Source organism: Panthera pardus, unplaced genomic scaffold, assembly GCF_024362965.1.
Source record: "Panthera pardus isolate Hobbes unplaced genomic scaffold, ASM2436296v1 HiC_scaffold_8, whole genome shotgun sequence".
Lineage (NCBI taxonomy): Eukaryota > Metazoa > Chordata > Mammalia > Carnivora > Felidae > Panthera > Panthera pardus.
The window spans coordinates 108,681,148-108,704,951 of record NW_026527013.1 but is presented as its reverse complement, the minus strand read 5'-3'; the positions used below and the strand labels follow the sequence as shown (position 1 = coordinate 108,704,951).

The 23,804-nt window shown below is 35.1% G+C and overlaps 1 protein-coding gene across 3 annotated transcripts in view; it reads left to right on the top strand.

Moving 5' to 3' along the window:
• CRPPA (CDP-L-ribitol pyrophosphorylase A) overlaps nucleotides 1–23,804 on the top strand; it is a 321,101-nt gene that overhangs the window by 174,513 nt on the left and 122,784 nt on the right. For all 3 annotated transcript variants that reach the window (XM_019443506.2, XM_019443507.2, XM_019443508.2), the window contains exon 9: nucleotides 22,477–22,608. In XM_019443506.2, coding sequence (XP_019299051.2) covers nucleotides 22,477–22,608 — 132 coding nt within the window. The remainder of the gene's footprint in view (nucleotides 1–22,476; nucleotides 22,609–23,804) is intronic.

Below are 23,804 nucleotides of genomic sequence, written 5' to 3'. Positions count from 1 at the left end.
TTAGAAATGAGGCTAATAACCCTACTTCTTAAATCATTGTAAGGATTAAGAAGAATGAATGAATATATAAATGCAAACTGAAGTTGGTATCTCTTTGGGAGGTGTGTAGTGTTTCATTTAATAAATAAATTTAAAAAAAAGCTTTAATAGCTTAGCTCCTCTTCTTTCCCATTTAGATTAGATGACTCAAAGTTCACTTCCACTGCTCTCTAATCTGAATGCTGAGTTTGAATCATACATTTTTCAACATTCTATTAGGTACTTCAGTTTGAGTACTTCATTATCATCTTACGTGTGCTGTATCAGATCTATCACAAAAACTTGTTTCCTACAAGCTGATTTCTCTTAGCAGCAGTAGTTGTGGCTGGGACTCAGGTGGGAATCTGCCTTAGCTTTGAATTTCCTTTCTACCTTTTTCCTCTGCCTCTCACCAACAAACACACGTGTGTGCGTGGACATACACACACAGTTTTTAACTGTTCTCTTTCATTGCACGTCAACCTGTTTTTTTGTATTTTTCCATAAATATTTGAATTTAGTTTTCTGTTTATTTCTGTTGAGTTCTATTTTATGTATCCCAGTAAGTGCTAGAATTTTATTTATTTATTTATTTATTTTTGATTCCCTGGTGTTCTGTATCAAACCAAGGAAAAAGATGGATAGTCCTCTAATTAGAGAGTAAATGTCTCCTAGAACTAGTTTGAGGATAGTATTATTATAAATCTGTATACCATAAACATTGGAAAATGTTTAAATTGGAGAGTTGTTATTACTGCATGATTAATGTTTGTTCACCCATTATTTTCTCAGTGAATAGGTAGACTCAGTGTAGGGATATGAAAGTTATTATTAAACTTAATAGTAAAATGTCAATAGAACATATCTAGAGTCTGTATCCTTAGAATGGACCAAATCACTGGAAAGGTAAAATAAAGAATGCTGTGTTCTTGGATTGAGAGGCAAGTGAATTTTTCTGGATTTTTGAATTGTCCTGTAAATGATTCAATAAAGGCTTCATCCCATTTCTTTCTGATAGTACTTTTCCCCAAATGACCACAAGGCCATTTCAGTTTTCCTATGACTTAATCTTTGGCAGATTCATTCAAATATTCCCCAAACGAATAGTTGTGTAGAAAATATCATTCTAGTTGCAAAATGAATAAGATAAAAACTTAAATTTGAGTCTAAATATCTGGGGACATAAGTTATACATGAGTAAGTAGAAAAAAAAAAAACAATGCATGCAGTGTCTGGAGATAGAAGTATGAGTACACATGAAGATATAGATCCATATGTATGTAACTGGAAAGATGTTACTATAGGCAGGTCATACCAGTCTAGAATGGTATGGGTATTTTACTTTTATCTGAATTACTTTGCTAGAAGATTAAATTATGTCTTTTTATTTTTTTTTTAAAATAAGGCTTTTAAACATTTCTAAAATCTCAGAAGAGTTGCCAAAGAATTTGCTTATTTCCTTCCCTGAACAGGCAGGTTTTATTCACCAGAAAATAAATCTAAAATGACTTCAGGGTCATAGAAAAATAAATCCATTATTGTTTTGGAATTAGGTGATTCCGTAGTTATTGAATGCATGTATTGTAAATGTTTAGAACCCTATTTTGTCTAGGCTGAAATGTAGTACAGTGGTCCTTTTTTTCCTATGTGAGGGTTTATCAGCTTCCAATTTCAGTCCATCTGAAGAGAGGAAGACTTGGGAATCACCCAGTGGCAAAGTAAAATTGTGGTTGATGAGGTGTTAGGATTTTTTTCAACTGAGAGACTAGTTAAGGTGGTCATTTGCAATGTTACCATGATTCACTCTACAAGGGCAAACTTTCAGAGGAAATGGGGCTGACGTTAAGCTGGGACATGTTGTTTGGCAAAAGTAATACATGGTCAGTTTTTGTTTGTTTGTGTTTTAAATTTTTTTTTAAATTTATTTTTGAGAGAGAGCAAGAGGATGGGGAAGGGCGCAGAGGGAGAGAGAGAGAATCCCAGCAGGCTCAGACTGTCAACACAGAGCCCCATGTGGGGCTTGATCTCAGGAACCATGAGATCATGACCTGAGCTGAAAATAAGATGAGATGCTTAACTGTCTGAGCCACCCAGGTGCCCCAACACTTGATCAGGTTTTAAGTGTTGGAAATTGGTGTCTGGTCTGCCATGCTGGTGAAACTCACATTGTCTTAAATTTTCAAGGAGATGTAGAAAAATATTTTGGAATTTGCTATTAAATGTTATTTGGTAGTCATTTAAGTGGTACATCGGACCTTCAACCTCATCTGAAACTTTAATCCCTTGGAGGGAGCTAAGCACTGAAGGAATGACTGGTTAATGGTGTTAGATTCTTGGTACACAGGTGTTGTAGACTCTGGGTCTGGAGTTTTTTCTTGTCCAGCAAGAAAGTGGGACGCAGGATTAAAATGCTAGAGATGGCTAATGTTCTGGAGAAGATAAGAGCCCCTATTAGAGGTCCTTGCACCATTTTAATTAGGATCAGAAGGCTTATAAACATGGTGATGGATGGGCACAAAGAGACAATGAAACTGTGAACATTAACTCATGAATGTGAGGGAAAGGGGTTTTTGAAGATATGCAGTGTTAGGGGTTTGGGTTAAAACAAAATCCTGGCAGTGGGTGGAAGGTTGTTTACAGCAGACATGAGGCACCAACTGTGTTTACCTAAACTGGTCTAGGGGATGAGAAAGAGCAAGACACCTCAGGGTCAACAGGGCACCTTTCTTTTGCTAATCAACTCCACTTGGGGCAACTTCCCCCTGCACTGGGCTACTTCGCCCTGCAGCTGTCTATAGCCCTATTTACCTGTTTACCTAACTTGGTCCTTCCTTCCTTTTTTTTTTGAAAGCAGCTTTCTGTTGTTGTACTAAGTTGGGGGGCGTTTCTGCCCTGAATACCTAATATTGTTTACCTCATATACCTTTATCCTATACTGGGGCCTTTCCCTGCCCTATCTATACCTATTTCCCTAATCTTCTTTACCCAAACTTGGGTGTGAGCATCCTATGGCTTTCTAATTCTTTATGCCTTGTTAACCCATCATTGCAAGCTCAGGGAATTCCTAAGCTTATTCACCACACACAGGTATTTAGCTAAAGTAAATTTTATTTCAGGGTGTTGATTGTCTGAAGATCAACTTCTCTCTGCGTTTATGAAGCTGAAATGGGTTAGGAAATACTGACTGTAGGAGGTTTTTGCGATCTCAGGTAAACTGACAGGAAAGATGCTACTGCCTTAAGATCTGCTTAGAAGAAGAAATAAAATTTCACCATGAAAAGTAGAAAAAACAATTAGGACTTTATCTTAAAATAACTAAGATAATGATCAAAATAATTTTATCTGTTTAAAAAATTAGAGTGTTTGGAAGAGGCATCTTTGCTTAGTCTTGTGAACATTGCATGATAATATGCTATGACATGCTTCATTTCAAGTGGTCATTTTTATAAAAATATTTTTGGACATTTTTAATTTTGTAAAAATATCTTAATATCTTGTTCAAAATTCTCTTTGGGGTCATAATTCTTATTTTATTTCTTTTTAAGGGTTTAATTTAGCCAAGTTCTCATTTGTCAATGGTGTTGAGTAGAATTTATGGATTTTACCAATTTTAATTTGTTCAACTTAATAAAATCCCAAATTTTGATAGTTGTAATTTAATTTTGTTGTAATCATATTAAACCATTAGAATTTTTAAAATTGGTTTGACCAGATGCAGACTGATACTATTGACTGTTGGGCCTACATAGATGCAGCATTAAAGTAGGCAGAGGTAGTTGAGTGGGCTCAATTTATGAGCGTTTTGTTTTTCATTGAGTCTGCATCTATGTTAGGATGACATTTGTTAGCCTATGTAGCCTTTTAACTGTGAGCCTTTAGAAACAGGTAATCAGATAAGAAGCATGTCTTGTACTAGGAAAATTCTTCTAACTTGAAAGAAAAAAATACGTATTTAAAGAAATTTTAATGCTTGTTTATTTTTTGAGAGAGAGGGGTAAAGTGCAAGTGGGGGAGGGGCAGAGAGAGAGGGAGACACAGAATCTGAAACAGGCTTCAGGCTCTGAGCTGTCAGCACAGAGCCTGACGCAGGGCTCGAACTCAAGAACTGCGAGATCATGACCTGAGCTGAAGTGTGACGCTTAACCAACTGAGCCACCCAGATGTCCATATATATATATATATATATATATATATTTTAGAGACTGATTGGCACAAAGGAATTTTTAAAATGTACGTTCTTTCATATGTCTTTTATCAAGAAAAACCTTATAAGCATAAAAGCCCATGTTTTCTTTTGTTAAATTGTGTAGGAGTTATGTTTTGAGAGCCCTTTTCAGAAGAGATTTCTGATGCTGTTTAATGTATCATAAATTATCAAGGAACCGTTTTTATCTTGAGTTGACTGAAATTACTGTTAGCCTTCTCTTCTTTGTAGTTACCGGTGGGGGTGGGGGGTACACAGCTAGCAACTTTTTCAGATTGCAACTCTCAAGAGGATTAACTGAAAACTTTCTTTGGAATCACCTGATATTATAGCTAGCAACATGGGGCATGTTCATTTCTTTACTTTCTACTTTGATTGTGTTTTTTTTCCATTATTTAAATTATGAAAAAATATTTAGAAAAATAAAGTAATATATTAAATATATTCAAATAGTAAAAGGTGAACTCATAAAATTTGTTATGAAAATCGTTCCCCCACCCCCCCAAAAATAGGCTTTTACTTAAATAAGATGCAAAAGTGCTAAGAATCTCAATTATAGACTGAGTTCTTTGCTTGGTAATTAATGATCAGGGAACTGTTTTTTTCCAACAGTGGAGAATAAGAGTTTTGGGAAGCAAAACTTAGTTGTTTTCCAGCCAAGGTTATGTAAAACTAATTGTAAAACTTTAAAAAATTCCTTCCCAGGTGCAAAAAGCAAAAGAGAGGTTCTCATTTATTTGGATCTGGCAAGTTTTGTGCAAAACATCCGTTCCTACTATTATCAGATGATATAATGAACAGTTTATTCTTGTTTAAAGCTTACTTTTTCAATGAGTAAAGCTGTTTCATATAATAGACACCAATGAAATGTTTAATTTTTAAAAGCAGAATAAAATTGGCAAAAAACATAAGTTCAAAACTGAGAAATGAAGCAAACTCTTTTACTTGAGAAAATTTTTACCACTTCCCCACTACAAAATAAATTCACAGTATTCATCTGGATAATAGCACAAAAACTCTAATTTTTGACTATGTAGACTATAATTTTATTGGTGCTTTATGAGTGTTAGGAATCTTTTCCTGAATTTAGCAAAAAACATACATTACCATATGGAATTTTAATGCTTTGAAAAATACAAATAAACCTTCAAAAGTACCTAATTTAGTTCTAGTTACCTGGAAGTAGTTTATTGACATAACAGATCAGAATATATGGTCTGTAAAATACTTCAAAATGTTTAATATTTGAACATGTTAGCAAATAAAAAAAATAGAAAACCACCATCCATTGACTCTTGATACTGTGACATCTGGGGAAACTCAGCAATGTAAATTGTTTCCAGAAGGTTCCACAGCTCACCAATGGCAGAGCTAGGAACAGAATCAATCCACTGTGTACTGTATCATATAAACTTGTTACTTTTATGCATTCATGGATGTGTTAAATAATATTGAAAAAGGTTAAAAGTATACATACACACATATATGTATTTAATATTCTTTCCCAATAAAGAACAAATGACAATTGGAAGAACATACTGATGCCTTCTTTTAAGTGCTAATGGTTTCTTTCTTTGCTTCACAAGGTATTGACTTGAGGCCTTATTGAATTTAAGTTATAAAAATCTGTGGTCCTGTTAAGTTTCTTACCAGATACTAAACATGTCTTTGTCATCTTTTACTGAACTACTTATTCTATACATTTCCTTCTGTTAACCCTATTACTAATAGACTGACAAAATATGTGTTTAGGTCACAAGTTCTTAAAAAACAAAAGAGAGCTGGCTGTTGTAATTCTCACTGCCATCATACTGGGTTTACTTTTTACAATGTGTATATTTCACGCCCTTTATCTGTCTTTATTTTTGAATGGATATTCTCTATGTGCGCATGTGTGTGTATGTGGTTAATAGTCAAAGAAGGACCAATGGGCTTAGCACAAATCCTTCTTCTATTCCAATCTCAACCACGTTGCTTCTGTAGCCTTTTGTTTTTCCTTCAAAAAATTATGATCTTATTGTATACTGAATGTTTTCATGTTTTACTTTAGGTACACTAACGTGTTCTCTTTCATGGCTGTATATGGCCATTGTAGAAATGTGGCAGAAATGTAATCATTTCTACAAATTCTACAAATGTTTTCATTTGTTTTCTGGTAATAAACTAAGTCTGAAGTATTTCCTGCCTAAAATAATAATAAAATCTCAATCCTGGTTTTAAATTCCTTGAGAACCTTTTGAAAGTTTAGTCATGAAGGGATTCATATCTAACACAAAAGTGAGGAATGATGAAGTCATTCTTGTAGGAGGTGGTGAATAGAAAGAATTGTCTGTTATTTTAAGTTTTAGAAGATCTTTGCTTATGGCTAAATAGTTACTGGAAGGTTTTTGTTGTGGGATATTAAAATTCCCTAGGATTAATTGTGACGGGCACATAACTGACGCTGTGGAGAGAAATTATTCTTATAGGACATACTAGTTTTAATTCATTCTGGTAATGAATTATGGTTATTTTCAGATAGAGTGATGTTATAATGGAATATGCAAATATAATAAATTCCAGAATACTTTTTATAAGTTTAATGAATGAATTTTTCTTGATTAAGCACAGGGTTTGAAATTGCTATTTATTTTCCTAATTTAAGCAGTTCACTGAATTTGGTCAGATGCACAAAATTGTTTATGATTTTATTTGCTAGTACTTTCCATGTAAATCAGTTTATAAAATTTAACATGAAATGCACAGGAGGCAAATAATGAAGCTAGCCTTTTTCGTTAGGCAGCTTACATTAATTTTAGGCTTAGAAAAGGCGTTGAGCAATGGATTTGATTATTTACTGTCATATCAGAAAATGTGCCTGAGGATTTCTTTTACTAGTTGTTTTTTTTTTTTTTTTTTTTTTTTTGAATACAGGACTCTATTTTAAATGGCCTTTAGCTCAATTGTGTTGTGCTATTTCTTTACAAAGATGGAACCAAATATATTTTCAGTATCATTTATTTGACAATTACATGTTATATGTGTTATATACATTGATTAAAGTTGATTTCTTCGGGCGCCTGGGTGGCTCAGTCGGTTAAGCGTCTGACTTCGGCTCAGGTCATGATCTCACAGTCCGTGAGTTCGAGCCCCGCGTCGGGCTCTGTGCTAACAGCTCAGAGCCTGGAGCCTGCTTCAGATTCTGTGTCTCCCTCTCTCTCTGACCCTCCCCCGTTCATGCTCTGTCTCTCTCTGTCTCAAAAATAAATAAACATTAAAAAAATAAATAAAAAAATAAAGTTGATTTCTTATATAGATTAAAGTCAGGCTTGGTATATTTTTATTTTACTATTCAGAAGGTTTTACTTCTTGGAGAAAATAAATTACGTTGTCATAAAGGTGGTGTTAAATAAAAGAATTGACTGTTCTTTTAAGTTTTAGGAACTCTTTGGTATGGTGAGGATGTTATCCCAAGACTGAGGTTCAAGGTACAAGGGGTAGATAGGTGTACAAATAACAAGTGTTTACTAACTTTCATGTCTCTCAGTTGTATTTCAGAGTCTTTTTTTTTTTTAATTTTATTTATTTATTTTGAGAGAGAAAGAGCAGAGGAGGGGCAGAGAAGGGGGGGGGGGGGGAGAGAGAATGCCACACTGTCAGTTTGGAGCCTGATGTGGGGCTTGAACTCAGAAAACATGAGGTCATGATCTAGGCCCAAGTCAAGAGTTGGATTAACATCAGATTAACATCAGACTGAGCCACCCTGGTGCCTCTACTTCAGAGTCTTTATCTGGCCACAGAGTGGGATGCTCGTGAAGGAATTCAAGTGACGTCTCTTTCTAAAGATATTTTTCATACCAGACGCATACTGTCAAGGCATTTTGCTGTTGCATGACCCACTGTGAATGTGCTTTATGTACAGGTATAATAGAGCAATTCAGATTATAACAATCATGTTAATTTTGAATCAGGTGGTATAGTATTCCTGTTAGGAACCATTTTTGAGAATTGTGTATACTTTAAGCCTCATTCAAGATTTCTGCGTTATTGTTTGATTCTTCCTCTTGCATGTATCCATTATCTTTCTCTTTTTGTGGTAGAATTTTCATTAGGTTAAGTCTAAATCTTTTTTCAATCATTCCTTTTTTTTTTTTCTTTTTTGGTCTCTTTAAAACCATTGTAATATTGCATGATGAGTCTCCTTCCTATCCCACCCCTTCAAAGAATCTATCCATTCATGTCTATCCGAGGCCCTACCTTCTGAGAATGGTTAAAGTACCAGTGCATCTTTTTACCTACTCATTTTATTAAAGTTTATTTTCAGAAAGAAAGCAGCATGTCCACGCTCAAACAAGCAGGGGAGGGGCAGAGAGAGAGAGAGAATTCCAAGCGGGCCCTGAGCTGTCAGAGCAGAGTCGGATAGGGGGCTGGATCCCACGAACCATGAGATCATGACCAGAGCTGAAATAAAGGGCTGAATGCTTAACTAACTGAGCTACCCAGGCGCCCCTACCTATTCATTTTAAACTCATTTTAGGCGCCATGTACTTTGCTCTTCACAGTGAACTATCCCATTCTCTTTATTACCTAACTGATGACTTAATGTCAATAAATAGAACATATGTTGAACATCTGCGTGACAAGCATTTTGACATACACATATGCTATTTAATAATTTAGTTTTTTTTTAAACTGCATCTTTAGAAGAGTATTTCAGATGATTTTATCTTGTTAAGTAAGGAAATAATTTTATTTATATATTTTCTTTTGAAGATGAAGATTTTTTAATAACATATGCTTAAGTGAGTGGCCAGAGTTAGCTTGGGAAGTGATCCAGTGGCTGGGAGTTCATAGCATTTTGGTTACTATTCTATTTACCATTCCAAGGTTAAGTTGTAACTAGTTCTCTTTGAAAAAGGGGTAAATAAGCCTGGAATAGAAGATCAGGAGAGATCTTAAGAATGTGAGAGGAACCTGAAATTTGGGAGACTGAACAGGTCCACATCTTTGAGGAGCAGGGAGAATAGCATTTCTTCATGGCCACTAGAAAGAGCCAGTGGATCTGAGACTGACTGAACCACACACTGGGGAATGTTGAGGATTAGGCAGGAAAAGGTCAAGGTGGGCCTCTTTTCTTAGTTTGAACTCTATGAAGCAGCACTGCTCAGTAGAAATGGATGGGATGATCAGATTTGCATTTTACATTATAATTCTGGATACAGTATGGAGAACAGATTAAAATGATCAGAGAGCTTCCTTGATGCATTTCTTGTAGTTAGGAGGCTATCACAGTTGTCTCAGAAATAATGGTGGTGGCTGCTCCTAGGGTCATTTTGGAGTGAATGGGCAGAAATTGCTGGAGTCAAGGCATATTTAAGAAGTAGAAGAACTAAGAATTTGTGCTAATTTTAATTTTTTTAATGTTTGTTTTGTTTTTGAGAGAGAGAGAGAGAGAGTCCAGCAGAGTGCATGTGGGGAAGGTTCAGAGAGAGGGAGATACAGAATCTGAAGCAGGCTCTAGGCTCTGAGCTGTCAGCACAAAGCCCATCATGGAGCTTGAACCCATGAACTGTGAGATCATGACCTGAGCTGAAGTCAGACGCTTAACTGATCGAACCACCCAGGTGCCCCAGATTTTTGCTTCTTTAATGAGAGAGAAGAGGTAAAATCTCAAGTTTTGTATCTTGTGAAACTGAGTGAATAATATTAAGATAGCGGACATTAGAGAACAGTCTTTTTGGTTCATGAAGTTTGAGTCAGCAGATGATTACCACACATTTGTTCTCAGAGATACTTACGGAGATTTCACCCATAGTCAAAAGCTTTCTATTCATTTTTGTGTGTGTTTATGTGCAGAATCTCTTATCCTAAAGCCAACTTGGAGAGAGAAATTCCATTCCTCCACAGCTTCCTTAGTATTTGAGGTTTGTTTATTATTATTTTTTTAATGTTTGCTTTTGAGAGAGTGCACAAGCAGCAGAGGGGCAGAGACAGAGAGAGACACAGAATCTGAAGCAGGATCCAGGCTCTGAGCTATCAGCACAGAGCCTGATGTGGGGCTTGAACCCACGGACTGCGAGATCATGACCCAAGCTGAAATTAGACACTTAACTCACTGAGCCACCCAGGTGTCCCAGACTCTTACATAGAGTTTGTCTGATGAATCGTGTTGTTTCACGAAATATTTTCTATAGCAACATTTCATATTCAAAGAAAAATGCAACTGAAAACAAAAAAATCAAAATCTTGTTCATGGGTTGAATCATTAGCAGGCAGCAAGATGGTAAGAATATTATCATGCCTAAGTAGTGTTCCTTTAGGATAAAAATTTTTTGCCACCTAAAAATAGATTACTTCTGCAGTTTTCTGGAAAGCCTGAAGTGTTTTATTGAAAGTGTAGAAGGGTGATGGAATCACTGCAAAAAACTTCTTTATGCAAACATGCTTTGGCTTGAACCCTATTTGCAATAGGTTTGTATGTGATACTTTTGTAAAGTGTGATTAAATTTTCAGGCAACAGAGGTTTTGTTTTACGGGATTTTAAACTTTATACTTAAATGCTGGAAAATTGTTATTTGGGAATGACTGGACTAGTTAAAGTTAACCTGCATGTTTCTTCTAAGTATTTGGAGTATTGTACCCGAGTATTACATCTTTGGAGAGAGAACTACAGATTTAAGTTTTTTAATTTAATATGTTCAGGGTAATGACTGATGTCTAGTTTTTTGCTAGACCAGTGATAGCTATGATCTTGTGTTTTTTGCTTTTCCCATTTCTGAGAAATGGAGCTCCCTCTACATTTATAATCCTCAGGCCCCCTTCTCCCCCTGCAAATGTGGCCTACTAACACTTATTACTAGTATAATTATGTTACTGGTAGTAATAACAGACACTGCTTTGAAATAATGAATCACCATTCATTTCTTTTAATATAAATGATCCCATTTAATCCCCACAGGGGTCCCAAGAGTTGAAGATCATAGATGCCATTATGCTCATTTCAAGAATAACGCTTGTGGTTCAAATGATGTTTTTTTTTTTTTTTTTTTTTTTTTAAGGGATGTCAATACTTGGCCCTCTTTGAGTAAGAGAGAAATAGATTGTAAAAGGAGAAATGGATCTTAAAAACCACTCAATAGGATGCTCTTAATTTATAATAGATAATTCAGGTCATTTTCTGTGCCTGGACTGAGATAGATTTTTTTATATTAGGGGTTGACCAATTTTTCTTGTAACGATCGTAAATACTTTAGGCTTTGTGGGCCAATATGGTCTTTGTTACAACTGTTCAGCTGTGCTGTTCTGGTGCAAAAGTACCCATAGACCAGTGTAAAAGAATGGGTGTGGCCGTGTTTCAGTAAAATTTCACAGAAACAGGCATGTGTCTGGATTAGACACATAGACTATAGTCTCCTGGATTTGGCTCAGATTTTAAATCCTGTATGACCTTTCTGCCACCATTACTTGGTACCTTTACCTAAAATACCTCTTAGACATTTCTGTAATAGGCATACACTCTCTGGGTCATCAAGTCTCACTATTCAAAGTGTCATTCATGTGCCAGTTCCTACATTTTTATCTCTAGGCTTTATCATTCTTCTCAGTTTTGGCAGGAATGTTCAAGCTCATGAAGTTAGCAAAAAAAAAAAAAAAAAGAAAAAAAGAAAGAATTTATCATCTTGTCTCCAAGAGCTGTCCCAACAGTCTCTTATTTCAGTTTGACCTCACCATTGCTTCTATGACAGATTTTGCTAATTGCTAATAAGGAGCTACTCTCTTTATTAAAACCTTCTAGAGGCTCTTCATCCCCTACTGGACAAAGCTTAGTCATATGATAAAGCCTTGGCCTTGTCTGGTTCTTGCTTAATTTTATTGTCCTGACTCTTACTTCCTCACCAAACAATTTGCCCTCTGGTAATACTGAACTTTTAGCCCATTGACCCTATTGCTTGGTATATATGTGTCTCCTCTGAGTTTTTTGACCTTGGACACCGTTTTTCTTGCCCGATTCTTACTGTTATTTGTGAGTGATAATATTTCTTCTTGGAGTCGTTCTTCAATCCCTCCATGCTCCGAGTTTTTCCCCCTTTCCCACCAAAGCATGTGTAGGCATTCAGAAATGTTTATTGACTTATTGACTTGAACTTGCCTTGGGATTCCTAGTCATGATGTCTCTTATTCCATCCTGTTTCAGTGTTGCCTACCACAAATGGACGCTTTGTAGTGACTTGCAGAAATTAAGGTGCGAGGTACGAGGCTAGGTTCGAGGAAATACATAGAAATTGCACCTCCAGTAATATCCATGTTCGACTGAGAATAATATTACTTCTACCTGAGGGTATTATTTACTATATAAATTTAAACTTAATAAGTTATACTATTTTGATTTATGTTATCCTTCTTAGTACAGTTAAATTTTTTCCATTATTCCTTTTAGAAGAAGAAATTTTGTTTCCCTTCAACTATAATTGTCTAACATATTTATCTTTTCAGATTTTGTGAATCATATCCTTATGCTTCATGTTAGGAAGAATACCTTATTGTGCCTATAAATGACCACTTATGTCTTAAATTACTTTATGTATTTACCCTAAATAATAGCATTAACCTTTGAAGTGTTTCTCATTCCTAAGAGGAAATCTATTTTTCTCTTACAAATTGAATTTAGGGGTAATATTCCAACATTTTTGGAGGAGGCTTACTTTTTTGTTTCAAAATAAATTCTAAGTGGATAACTACTATATTGAGAAATTTTTAAAAAGTATATTTGTGAACATTCATTTTATCTTTTAATTCACATGTACAGCATTTACTTATATATTTAATAAGAAATATTAGGTTATTTGATGAAGACTAAAGTTTGAAAGCAATGATTATGGATTATATTTGGAGGTTTCATTTCCTAGTCTATTTCTGCATTTTATTTGGATTGTGTAATACACGGATTGATCTACTAGAGAATTATAATATTAACAATTGAAGAAGGATTTTTTCTTAAAAAAATCTTCCTAAATTAAATGAATCCAGAAGCCTGAAAGTGAATAGCTTGTGTCCTTTTCACAAATATAAAATTGAACAAAAGATACCTTCACACCTGTAATACACGTTAAGGTGACAACATATGAGCAGAATGTGATATTTCACTCGTTAATGTGTGTTGCTCAGTTTGTTCTTACACCATGATGAGAGCATGTGTCACGCAGATGTTTCTTACCTCTGGCTGGCCGTTCTGTTGAACTGAGCACACATATGCTGTGAGAATGTACCTCATTGCACCATCTATGTATATAGACTTGCAGAGGCCTGAATTTTTAAAAAATACAGTGTGTCTTTCATCTTAGGCACTGCTGTTTTCATTTCTGCAAATTTGGTGTGTGTCCTTTTTATCTCTTCTACTTTTCTCCTTTTGAATATATGAGAAACAGTTATGGTAACTTTTAATATCCTAGTCTGCTACTTGGCACTTTGGTATTAGTTTGACTCCATTTCAAGTGAAGTATTTATTTCCTTCTTATGGGTATTTTCCTGCTGCTTTTTATGCCTGGACTCTTTGTGTGTGTGTGTGTGTGTGTGTGTGTGTGTGTGTGTGTGTGTGTGTGTGTGTGTGTATTTAAAGTGTGCTATGTGAATTTTTAATTTTCATCTAACTTGGAAAATTTTCAGCCATAATTTTTTTTCTGTTCATTACCATACTTCTCTGGGAATACCCAATTATCTGTATAGCAGATTATTTGAAGTTGATCTATTATCTCACTACTGCTCTGTTTGTTTTTCCTTTGAGTCTTTTTTTCTGTTTGATTTTGAGTAGTTGCTATTGCTATAATTTAAATTCACGAATCTTTTGCAGTGTCTAATCTGCTGTTAATATTTCCCAGTGTATATTTTTTAAATCTCAGATGATGATATTTTCATCTTTATAATTTAGGTTCAGGTCTCTTTTACATCTTTTTTCTACTTAACCCATGCATTCTCTTCTAGAGCTTTGTGAACAAATGGAACATAATCGTAAAATTGTTTTAATGTCCTTTTTTATTCTAATAAATGTGTCACTTCTGAGTTGGTTTTGATTGATTTTTCACCTTATGGACCACGTTTTTCTGCTTTTTTGGGCATTTGATACATTTTGATTAGCTGTTAGATTTTGTGCATTTTACCTGACTCTGGTTACTGAATTTTTTTTTTAATTGTTAGAATATTTTTGAACTCTTTTTTTGGGGGGGATATAGTTAGAAACAGTTTGATCCTTTTAAGCGTTGCTTCTATGATTTTTAGGTCAAGCTAGTATGTTTAATGTAGGTCTAAACATTGTAACGGAGGCAAGACTCTTTTTCAGTACTCTACCTAATGCCCTATATTATGAAGTTTTCTACTCTGGCTAATGGTTACCACCATTATTCCTGACCTTGGAGGTTCATCAGGCAATGTTCTTATCTTCTCCAATAGGTTTTTGCCCAGTGTCACCTTATTTATTTATTTATTTTTTAATTCTCAAATGCGTGCAGGGATCAGTACTCTGCTGTATGTGTGAGTTAGTCTGATAGTCACCAGCCTTCTTGTACCTCTTTGCTCTTCAGTACTTTGCCCTGTGAACTCTACCCACATTTGTCTCCCCATGCTGTGAAACCCAAATATCTGCCTCTGCCTTCAGTGTGCCAGATCCTGGAAGCTGTTTTAAGGAAGAGTAGGTGGTGCAAATCTAAGGCTCATTTCATTTTTTCTCATTCCTAAGAGGTGTCCCTTGTTGTAGGTGCCTCATGTCTTAAATTTCTTTGTTTGGTTTGCATACTTTTGTCTGTTTCAACTGGTAAGGTAAATTTGGCCCATATTATTCTTTCGTAGGCAGAAACAGAAGCTGGAATTTTCTCAGTTTAAGAATTTTATTTTCATACATTGATATTCATCGCCATTTTCAGAAATATATTTTATATGTAAATAAGAAAAAGCTCAGGCTGTTTTAGGTCAGACTGTCTATTGTTTTGCATATTCCAGATGCAATTTGTTCAGAGGAGGATTTTAACTAGTAACATAACAACATTTAGTCAGGAAAGAAAATTCTTTTTATAACTCAAACACATAAATTAATGACCCCCCCCCCAAAATTAATAGGATTTATGATGAACAAATTAGGTGTATTTATATCACACAGGCTTCTTTTGTCCTAGCCATATGTACAGCCCATTAGTACATTGTACAAAGGTGAAATGTTTGCTATACTCTTGTATATGTATGTAATGCTTCAGGAAGTTGTGCCATAATGCAACAGTGGCCGAGTCTGTTCTTCTAGGAGAATACCGTGTGAAATCTGAAAAGAAAAAAAATATATATTTTCAAGATACATTAGGTTTTCCCACTGATTGTTTAATGTGAAGTTCCTGTGCACCTGGCTGTCTCACTTTCTCATTTGGTTAAGTGTTCAGCTTTTTTTTTTTTTTTTTTTTTAATTTTTTTTTTTTAACGTTTATTTATTTTTGAGACAGAGAGAGACAGAGAATGAACGGGGGAGGGGCAGAGAGAGAGGGAGACACAGAATCGGAAGCAGGCTCCAGGCTCTGAGCCATCAGCCCAGAGCCTGATGCGGGGCTCGAACCCACAGACCGCGAGATCGTGACCTGAGCTGAAGTCGGACGCTTAACCGACTGAGCCACCCAGGCGCCCCAAGTGTTCAGCTCTTGATTTTGGCTCAAGTCATGGTCTCACGGTTCATGAGTTCAAACCCTGCATCAGGCTCTGCAGTGGCAACGCAGATCCTCCTTGGCATTCTCTGTCTCCCTCTTCCTCTGCCCCTCCCCTGATCACACTCTCTCTCAAAAATAAATAAAACGTTTAAAAAGTGAAGTTCTGTTTTCATTACTTCTTTGATTGTTTACATAAGGATCTAAACAAAATGGGTATACAAGTATAACATTTGTCTTGACATTATAAAACTCCTTTATTTTTTAATTCTTTGAATCAACAGAAAAACTTAAACCTTTTGTATGGCTAATATTTTAACGCAAAATGCTGTTTACTGCTTTGGTTACATGGTATAATTTCTCAACCTAATAGTTTAGCTGGTATTTTAAGATTTATAGATGAGTTGTTAAACATTTGCTCTAAATTTTTATGATAGCTTATAACTTTTAATTAGCTTCTATTCATCATAATTATCCATTGAATTTCTTGGTAGCATTGATTTAAACTTGTTCCAAAATGAACTGGTTCAACAGTAAAAGCTTGTTCCTTTTTCTTTTTAGAAGTATAGTTAAAAAAATAAGGTATAGTTTATTCATTTTCATTAATAGAATCCATGTAGTTCATAAATAGTTGATGTGAGATGAAACTTTCCCTTTTTTTTTAATCCTTAAGATAATCTCTTACTCTGATCTGCTTAGTATTAATCAGTTTCGTCTGTTATTAGATCTCCCCATGATTATTTTGAAAGTAATGTTGTCTAGATACTGGGCCTAATTCCCACAATTTACTTTTCTGTACCTATAGGTAGATAATTGTACAGTATCTGTTGTGTGGTTTCAGAGAGCCTCTGGTCCACCTACCAGTTCTTTGTAACTTGATTGATAATTACCAGAACTTTGATTTTGATTGTCCTTCCTTCCACTTAGGTGGGCATTAAGCAGTGTATATTTAGATACGTACTTGAACTTCAAAAATTGACTTCTTAATCAAATAAACAAAGACTCTATTTCTCTTCGTACCACAATTCCTGACTCCCTTCTCAGGCCTTCCTGTTAACATGGGGTCTGGAATGAGACAGAAGTGTTAAATGTGGGGTTATGGAACATTCCTGATGTTGTAAAGAATATTGTACTTGATATTAATTATTGTCCTTTAATTAATGTACCTGTCCTCAGAGACAAATGAAAAATTACATATTAAAATATAAAAAAAATGATTGGAATTCATCTGGGGCCAGGGATATATTAAATGGTTACTAGACAAATATAAAGCATGTGTAGAACTGAATGTAGAAGACATGAGGCACAGAGGAGCATTTTCCAAACTCTGCCAGAAACCTTGCCCACCCACAAAGCCATGAAGCTACCCATATGTTAAATGTTTAAGCAGTTTACTGGTTTATAGGAGTGAATTTGCTATGTCAAAAGAAAATGAAATGAGATGTTCCTTTGCATGTGGGGGTGGAGGGTAGGAAGATATCCTTATCTTTTTTTTATATATGCATGAAAAACAGTTGTTAGAAATGGCATCCTAAATGAGAAATACTGTTACTATAATTTATATGTAGCAAATGAGTCAATAGTTCAAAAGGAGATGAAAGAATATCTACCTAATGTAGCTTATAAGCAAATCTGCAGAACTCAACCTAAATGAAATGTTTTGCTACATTTCCATGGATGCAAGACTGTCCACCCTGTAAGTTTGTTTTATTAAGGCAAAAACATTTACATTTCTCTTGAGCTATCATGATCATTTTGTAGCCCTCTGCTGTATTTGTATAAACCTGCTCTGTCTTTAAAATTAAACTTGATTGCATTATTGTACCAACTGAATTTTTTCCTGGAACTCATAGTAACTGGTGGATTTTAGAAGTTCAAAATTAGTAGCACAATGTAAAGTGTATGCTTAGGTTTCACGGTATTCATATCAGGAAATCCATCTGCTAGAGATTTTCTTCTGTTTCTCATGATGTCGTCAGGCCTTCCCATCTGGTCAAGGAGAACTTTGAGATGCATTGTACATCTTTACTTTTCATAAGTCCATATCCATATCTGTTTCTTTAAAAGCTGATTATGTCAACTATTACAAAATTAAGCACATTCATGAAAAGTGACCTTTATTATGCTCTTAGGTTTTACTACATTTTTGAGTTTACCTGTAGTTTAAATAATTGGTTTCTTAATGGGGAGTATAGTTTGGTGGTTTGATGTGATAACATAGGGAATTTATAGATATATCAGTAGCTTGCCTGGAATTCATGTCTATGAATGGTTTTCTTAATTCATGGAATGTTTGGTGAATAGCATTGGCCGACTGGTTTCTTGGCATTCCGTTTCTTTTTTCTTTCCAAGGAACTAGGGTGTCTTGTGTCTAATAGATCTTTAGCTGGAGTGAAAATCCTCCAGTCCTTGACTGACATTTTATGTCTTGGTGAGAACTTAAACTATTGTGCTTTGTTTTTTAGTTCACTATGCAGTTTTGCAATAATACATGTTTCTGTAAAAAAAAAAAAAAATAGCTTCTGTGTAAGTGGTAGATAAGGGAGTTAGGTCCATATAATTTGGAAGTGGCATCAACTCATATACAACTTTTTCTAGATAAGAACAGCCAGAAAGATGGGAATAAAATGATAAGGAGAGGAAGGAGAGGAAAAACCTCTCAATTTAGCTGCTGCACTGGAAGCAGAAGGTATTACAACTTTGTTTTGCTTTTTAATATGCTTCACTGATACATTAGTTTCTAAGAGAAGTACAGTAAAACATATGGATTTGTGGATTTGGAAACTGTTCTCATAATTGGGTCAAGTATTTTTTTCCTTTGTGTATTCAAATAATTGTTCTTAGTAATAAGGTTATGATTATAATTTTCTTTCTTTTTTTTTTTACTATACCCTATTCCTCTGAATTAAGGTTTTTGTCTTAAGCTAAAATGAATCATATTGCTACATCCTTCTTTTTTGGTAGTATTTGCATGGCATATCTTGTTCATCCTTTAATATGTGCTTGTCAGGATGGTTTGCCTTAGATATTTGTCTTACAACTAGCATATTGTTAGATTTTCCTTAAAAAATTCAATCTGATCCTATGAAAGAGTTAAATGTTTTCAATTTATGTGTATTACTTTTATATTTGAGTTCTTTAGACAAGCTTGTTTTGTTACTGCTGTTGGCCAATTGTTTTATTTTTATTTTTGCTACTTTTAATTTACTCCTATAATCTACTCCTATAATTGGTACACATTATCCTTTTCTCCCTCTTCTTAGTTCTAAAACCTATAAAATGTAGTTGTATATAGCTTTAATTAAATACCATTACTTTTTTTAAATATACGTAATTAAGTGTAAGTTAACTCAGTGTAAGGTCTCTAATTTCTGTCCTTGTTTTAAAACAAAACACACATTCAGCACACTTTACCTATTGAACCTTTTCATTTCAGTATAATTTATTCTTGTCTACAATTTAGTTCTACTGCTTTTAAGCTCCCAAAGTTATTACCCTTAGACTCTCTTTTAGGATACTCTTTTAGGAAAATTGAAAAATGAACACCCACTCCTGGCTCTGACTTCACGTGGAGGTTCCACGGGCAGGTGCACTTCCTCCTGGGCCAAGTTCAATGACAGCTTTGCATTGCAGAGCTCCTTTCCCAGTTGTATCTATCATTCCTTCTCCAATTAGTGCATTCCCAGCATTTCCGCTCTTTAATTTCTATGTATTTTTAAATCTCTATGGAGGCTGTAATTATGAAGTAGAATGGTCTTGTCTTTTCTGCTCCTTATGCTATTTTTTCCAGAAACCCTTTCTGTACTTCCCCCGCCCCGGGCCCCCTTAGTTAATTTAAGATTTTTCAGAACTGAAAATTTGTTAGGAAGACTTATATTAAATGAGAAGTGTCTGTCTGCCTCATTCACTATCTAGGCTAACAGTAAGGTTTCCCGGGTTGTACATTGCATAACTCAAGGACATTTCATTGACATAAAGTTTGTTGGGTAAGGTGGTTGCTAGTATTTCATGGTATCTGAATAGTAAGAATAATTACACAGTTGAAAGAGTTAAATAGTACTATGAGGCTTGTAACCCCAAACAGCAGCATTGTTCATCATTCCAGATGGTATGGGGCTATGTAATGATCTGGCAGTATGGGCCCAGGAGAGAGTCTTAGCCTTGGCCAGTCTCCTAGCTTTAGATTCATAATATGACTGCAATTTCATAAATGCCTTTTGAGTTTGGGGAATTACCCTGCATTTTTTTTTTTTGGCAAGCCCACAACCAGCAATTTTAGCTTCAGATAGATATTATAAACTCAGAAGACTAGAAGATGCCTGTGGCACTAGTTTGTGCAACATTATAAAAGACTACAGGACAGGAAAAAAGACGGTGATGGTCATGTCTCTTCCGCTTTAGCTCTTGAGCTCACAATGTCATATTAGTTATAAGGACTGCCTTTCTCCCCCCTCCCTTTTTCTCCCCTATCTTGGCTTCTAAAGGGTGAGGGAAGGAGGTCAGAGAAGGTGGTGGGTGAGCTATCCTTCTAAAAGGCTCAAACTATAAATAGGAACTAGTATCTTTAGTAACAACTGATGTTAGCTTCCTAGGTTTCAGCTAGGGCAACACCTAGTTTCAAGTTAAATTTCACTGAAGGAAAGGTCTAGCATTTATAGTTCATTAACACTTATTCCAGCCTGGCTGTAGTTCACCAGTCTCAAATTATATTTGCTATAAGCAATGTTGCCTGGTAAAAAAAAATCTGAAATTTCATCTTTATAAGTTTTCAGGGAATCACTGCTAGGGGAGGGTGAGCTCAAGATCACAGGGTAACATTGTCTTTTCTTCAGCTATTCAGCGTATAGTAAGGCCTGAGACCCTTTTCTTCCTGCTTTTCATCTTCATTGTTTTTTGTTTTGTTTTGTTTTGCTTTGTTTTTTCTTTTTTCTATTCTTTTTGTTTCTTTTTTTTTTAATTTTTTTTTCAACGTTTATTTATTTTTGAGACAGAGAGAGACAGAGCATGAACAGGGGAGGGGCCGAGAGAGAGGGAGACACAGAATCTGAAACAGGCTGCAGGCTGTGAGCGGTCAGCACAGAGCCCCACGCGGGGCTCGAACTCACGGGCCGAGAGATCATGACCTGAGCCGAAGTCGGACGCTCAACCAACCGAGCCACCCAGGCGCCCCTCTTTTTGTTTCTGAATGATAGAGCATTTTTAAGGAAAAAAGCCTTTATTGTCACTTTAGAGTTTAGGAAGAAGCAATGACATATGTATGTCTCTCTTTTTTTTTTTTTTAAATATATGAAATTTATTGTCAAATTGGTTTCCATACAACACTCAGTGCTCATCCCAACAGGTGCCCTCCTCAATACCCATCACCCACCCCCCCTCCCTCCCACCCCCCATCAGCCCTCAGTTTGTTCTCAGTTTTATTTAAGAATCTCTTATGCTTTGGCTCTCTCCCACTCTAACCTCTTTTTTTTTCTTCCCCTCCCCCATGGGTTCCTGTTAAGTTTCTCAGGATCCACGTAAGAGTGGACACATATGGTATCTGTCTTTCTCTGTATGGCTTATTTCACTTACCTTACCTACTGAATTAATATACATAAATGTCCTAACATAATTCTCTTTTAAAATTGATATTTTAAAAGTACTTTTCCCTGGACAAGCAAAATGCAATCTGTTGGGTGAACACTCAGTCCCTTGTGTTACTTAAAGAACATAATAAAATTTTATTGTGTATTTTCTATAGAGTGTATTTCTATATCGAAGAATGGAGGAAGGGAAGGGATTAGTATAAGAGTTTTTGAGTGGGGTAGATTTTAAAATGCTTCTAGATAATAAATACGTGTAATTGAACAAATTGTAAATTTTAAGAGTTACAATTCTTGATACTGTGAAAAAAATACAAATATTTCTTAATGTTTATTCTGTGTTTGCATTTGCATTTTATTTTGATATTATTGTGATTTAGATAGTTTATGTCCCAGAAAAGACAAACATTATCCTAAAACTTCAAATTTGAAGAAAGGAGGAAATCTTATCCTGAGCTCCTTAAAATTTAAATGAAAAATAATGCTTAAAAAATAGTCATTGGAATAATTTCATGAAAAATATTATTTAACACTGCAAAAAATTATATAATTCTGGATTTACTCTAAGACATAGATGATTTATTAGAATTTGAATTATCAGTTTGAAAGGGATTCTAAAAAACTATGAATGTAATAGAGCACTTCCTTGAATTTTATTAATATTAGTAATTGCTTAATTTATCATATTTCTACCTAGTCTAGTTGCAGTTTATAAATTAAGCTAGGTGAATAGTGGAAATCATGTTTTTTTTTATACATTTGACTCTGACACAAGTGGAAATAGAATATTGGCATTTTATATTTTTCAACATCGTGTTCTCAGTGACTGTTTATTGTCTTTGTATTTGTAAAGGATACAGGAATCTTACTGAGCATTTATGGCTTGATATGCTTATCTAGAAATTAACACAAACTGTTAAATATTATAATATTATATTTGTATTTTGAGCTTTTTTAATGTTATATTTTTCAAAGCAAAGAGAAAGGATTATATTCTAATGTGACCTTTTGTATTATTTTGCAGGTGTATTTTCTTGATTATAAATCAGTACCTTTTGATCAGAAAATGGAAAACCTAATGCAGATTAGGGAATATGCAAAGGAAGTGAAAAAGAGAAATATTTTATTATGTGGTCTTCTTATATATTATCCACAGGTAGGTAAAATTTTGGTCTCAGATTTATGTTCTGTACACTACAGTTGTAAGGGTGAGAACGTGAGCTGTTAAAAGCAAAGATACAATAATGATGAGAAGAATTTTGGCTAGAAAGTTACCCATCTATTCATGTTCTGTAGTAGGTGGAACCTCTCTTGACTCTAACGGAAAAATTTATTTATTTATTTATTTATTTATTAAAAAAATTTTTTTTTTGTTTATTTATTTTTGAGACAGAGACAGAGCGTGAACAGGGGAGGGGCAGAGAGAGAGAGAAACACAGAATCCAAAACAGGCTCTAGGCTCTGAGCTGTCAGCACAGAGCCCGACACGGGGCTCGAACTCACTGTGAGATCATGACCTGAGCCGAAGTCGGACGCTTAACCGACTGAGCCACCCAGGCGCCCCAAAATTAAAAAAAAAAATGTTTTGATTAACAAAAAAAGTGAAATTGGTGAATATCTTATACAAGGTGGCCCTCATGGATTGTCCAAATTTAGCAAATAAAAAATACAGAATATCTGAATACATTTGAATTTCAAATAAACAATAAATTATTTTTTTTTTAATTAAAATAAATTTTTAAGTTTATTTATTTTTGACAGAGACAGAGTCCAAGCATGAGCTGGGGAGGGCAGAGAGAGAAAGGGAGACACAGAATCTGAAGCAGGCTCCAGGCTCCAAGCTGTCGGCACAGAGCCTGACGTGGGGCTCAAACTTAGGAACTGTGAGATGGTGACCTGGGCCGAAGTGAGACGCTTAACCAACTGAGCCACCCAGGCACCCCTAAACAATAAATTAAGTATGCCCCAAATTTGGAATTCAAAATTTGAAATTCAAATTGAAATAGACTTTTGTATTTAACTGAGTTCACAACTCAGCCATTTGTATAGTTTGAAATGGCTTGTTTCTTTTATGTTGTGCTAAAAATGTTGGTGATAAGGTTTTTAATTACTTGAAAGCAGTGCCTGGCACTCATATTATAAGAGGGCATGGTATTTAATCAGGGAAAAATTCTTACTGTCCCTGTATTCAAAACAGAAAGTTAGTTAGGCTGAAGGCAAAATGAATTAGGATTATAGATTCTGAGTGCAGAGAAATGCTATTTAAATCAGACTCCTTAGAGAATCTGTTAGGGAAGATGGATTTGCCCTTTGTGCATAGATTGCTTTCTCTGAAATGGCAGAATGCTTTGT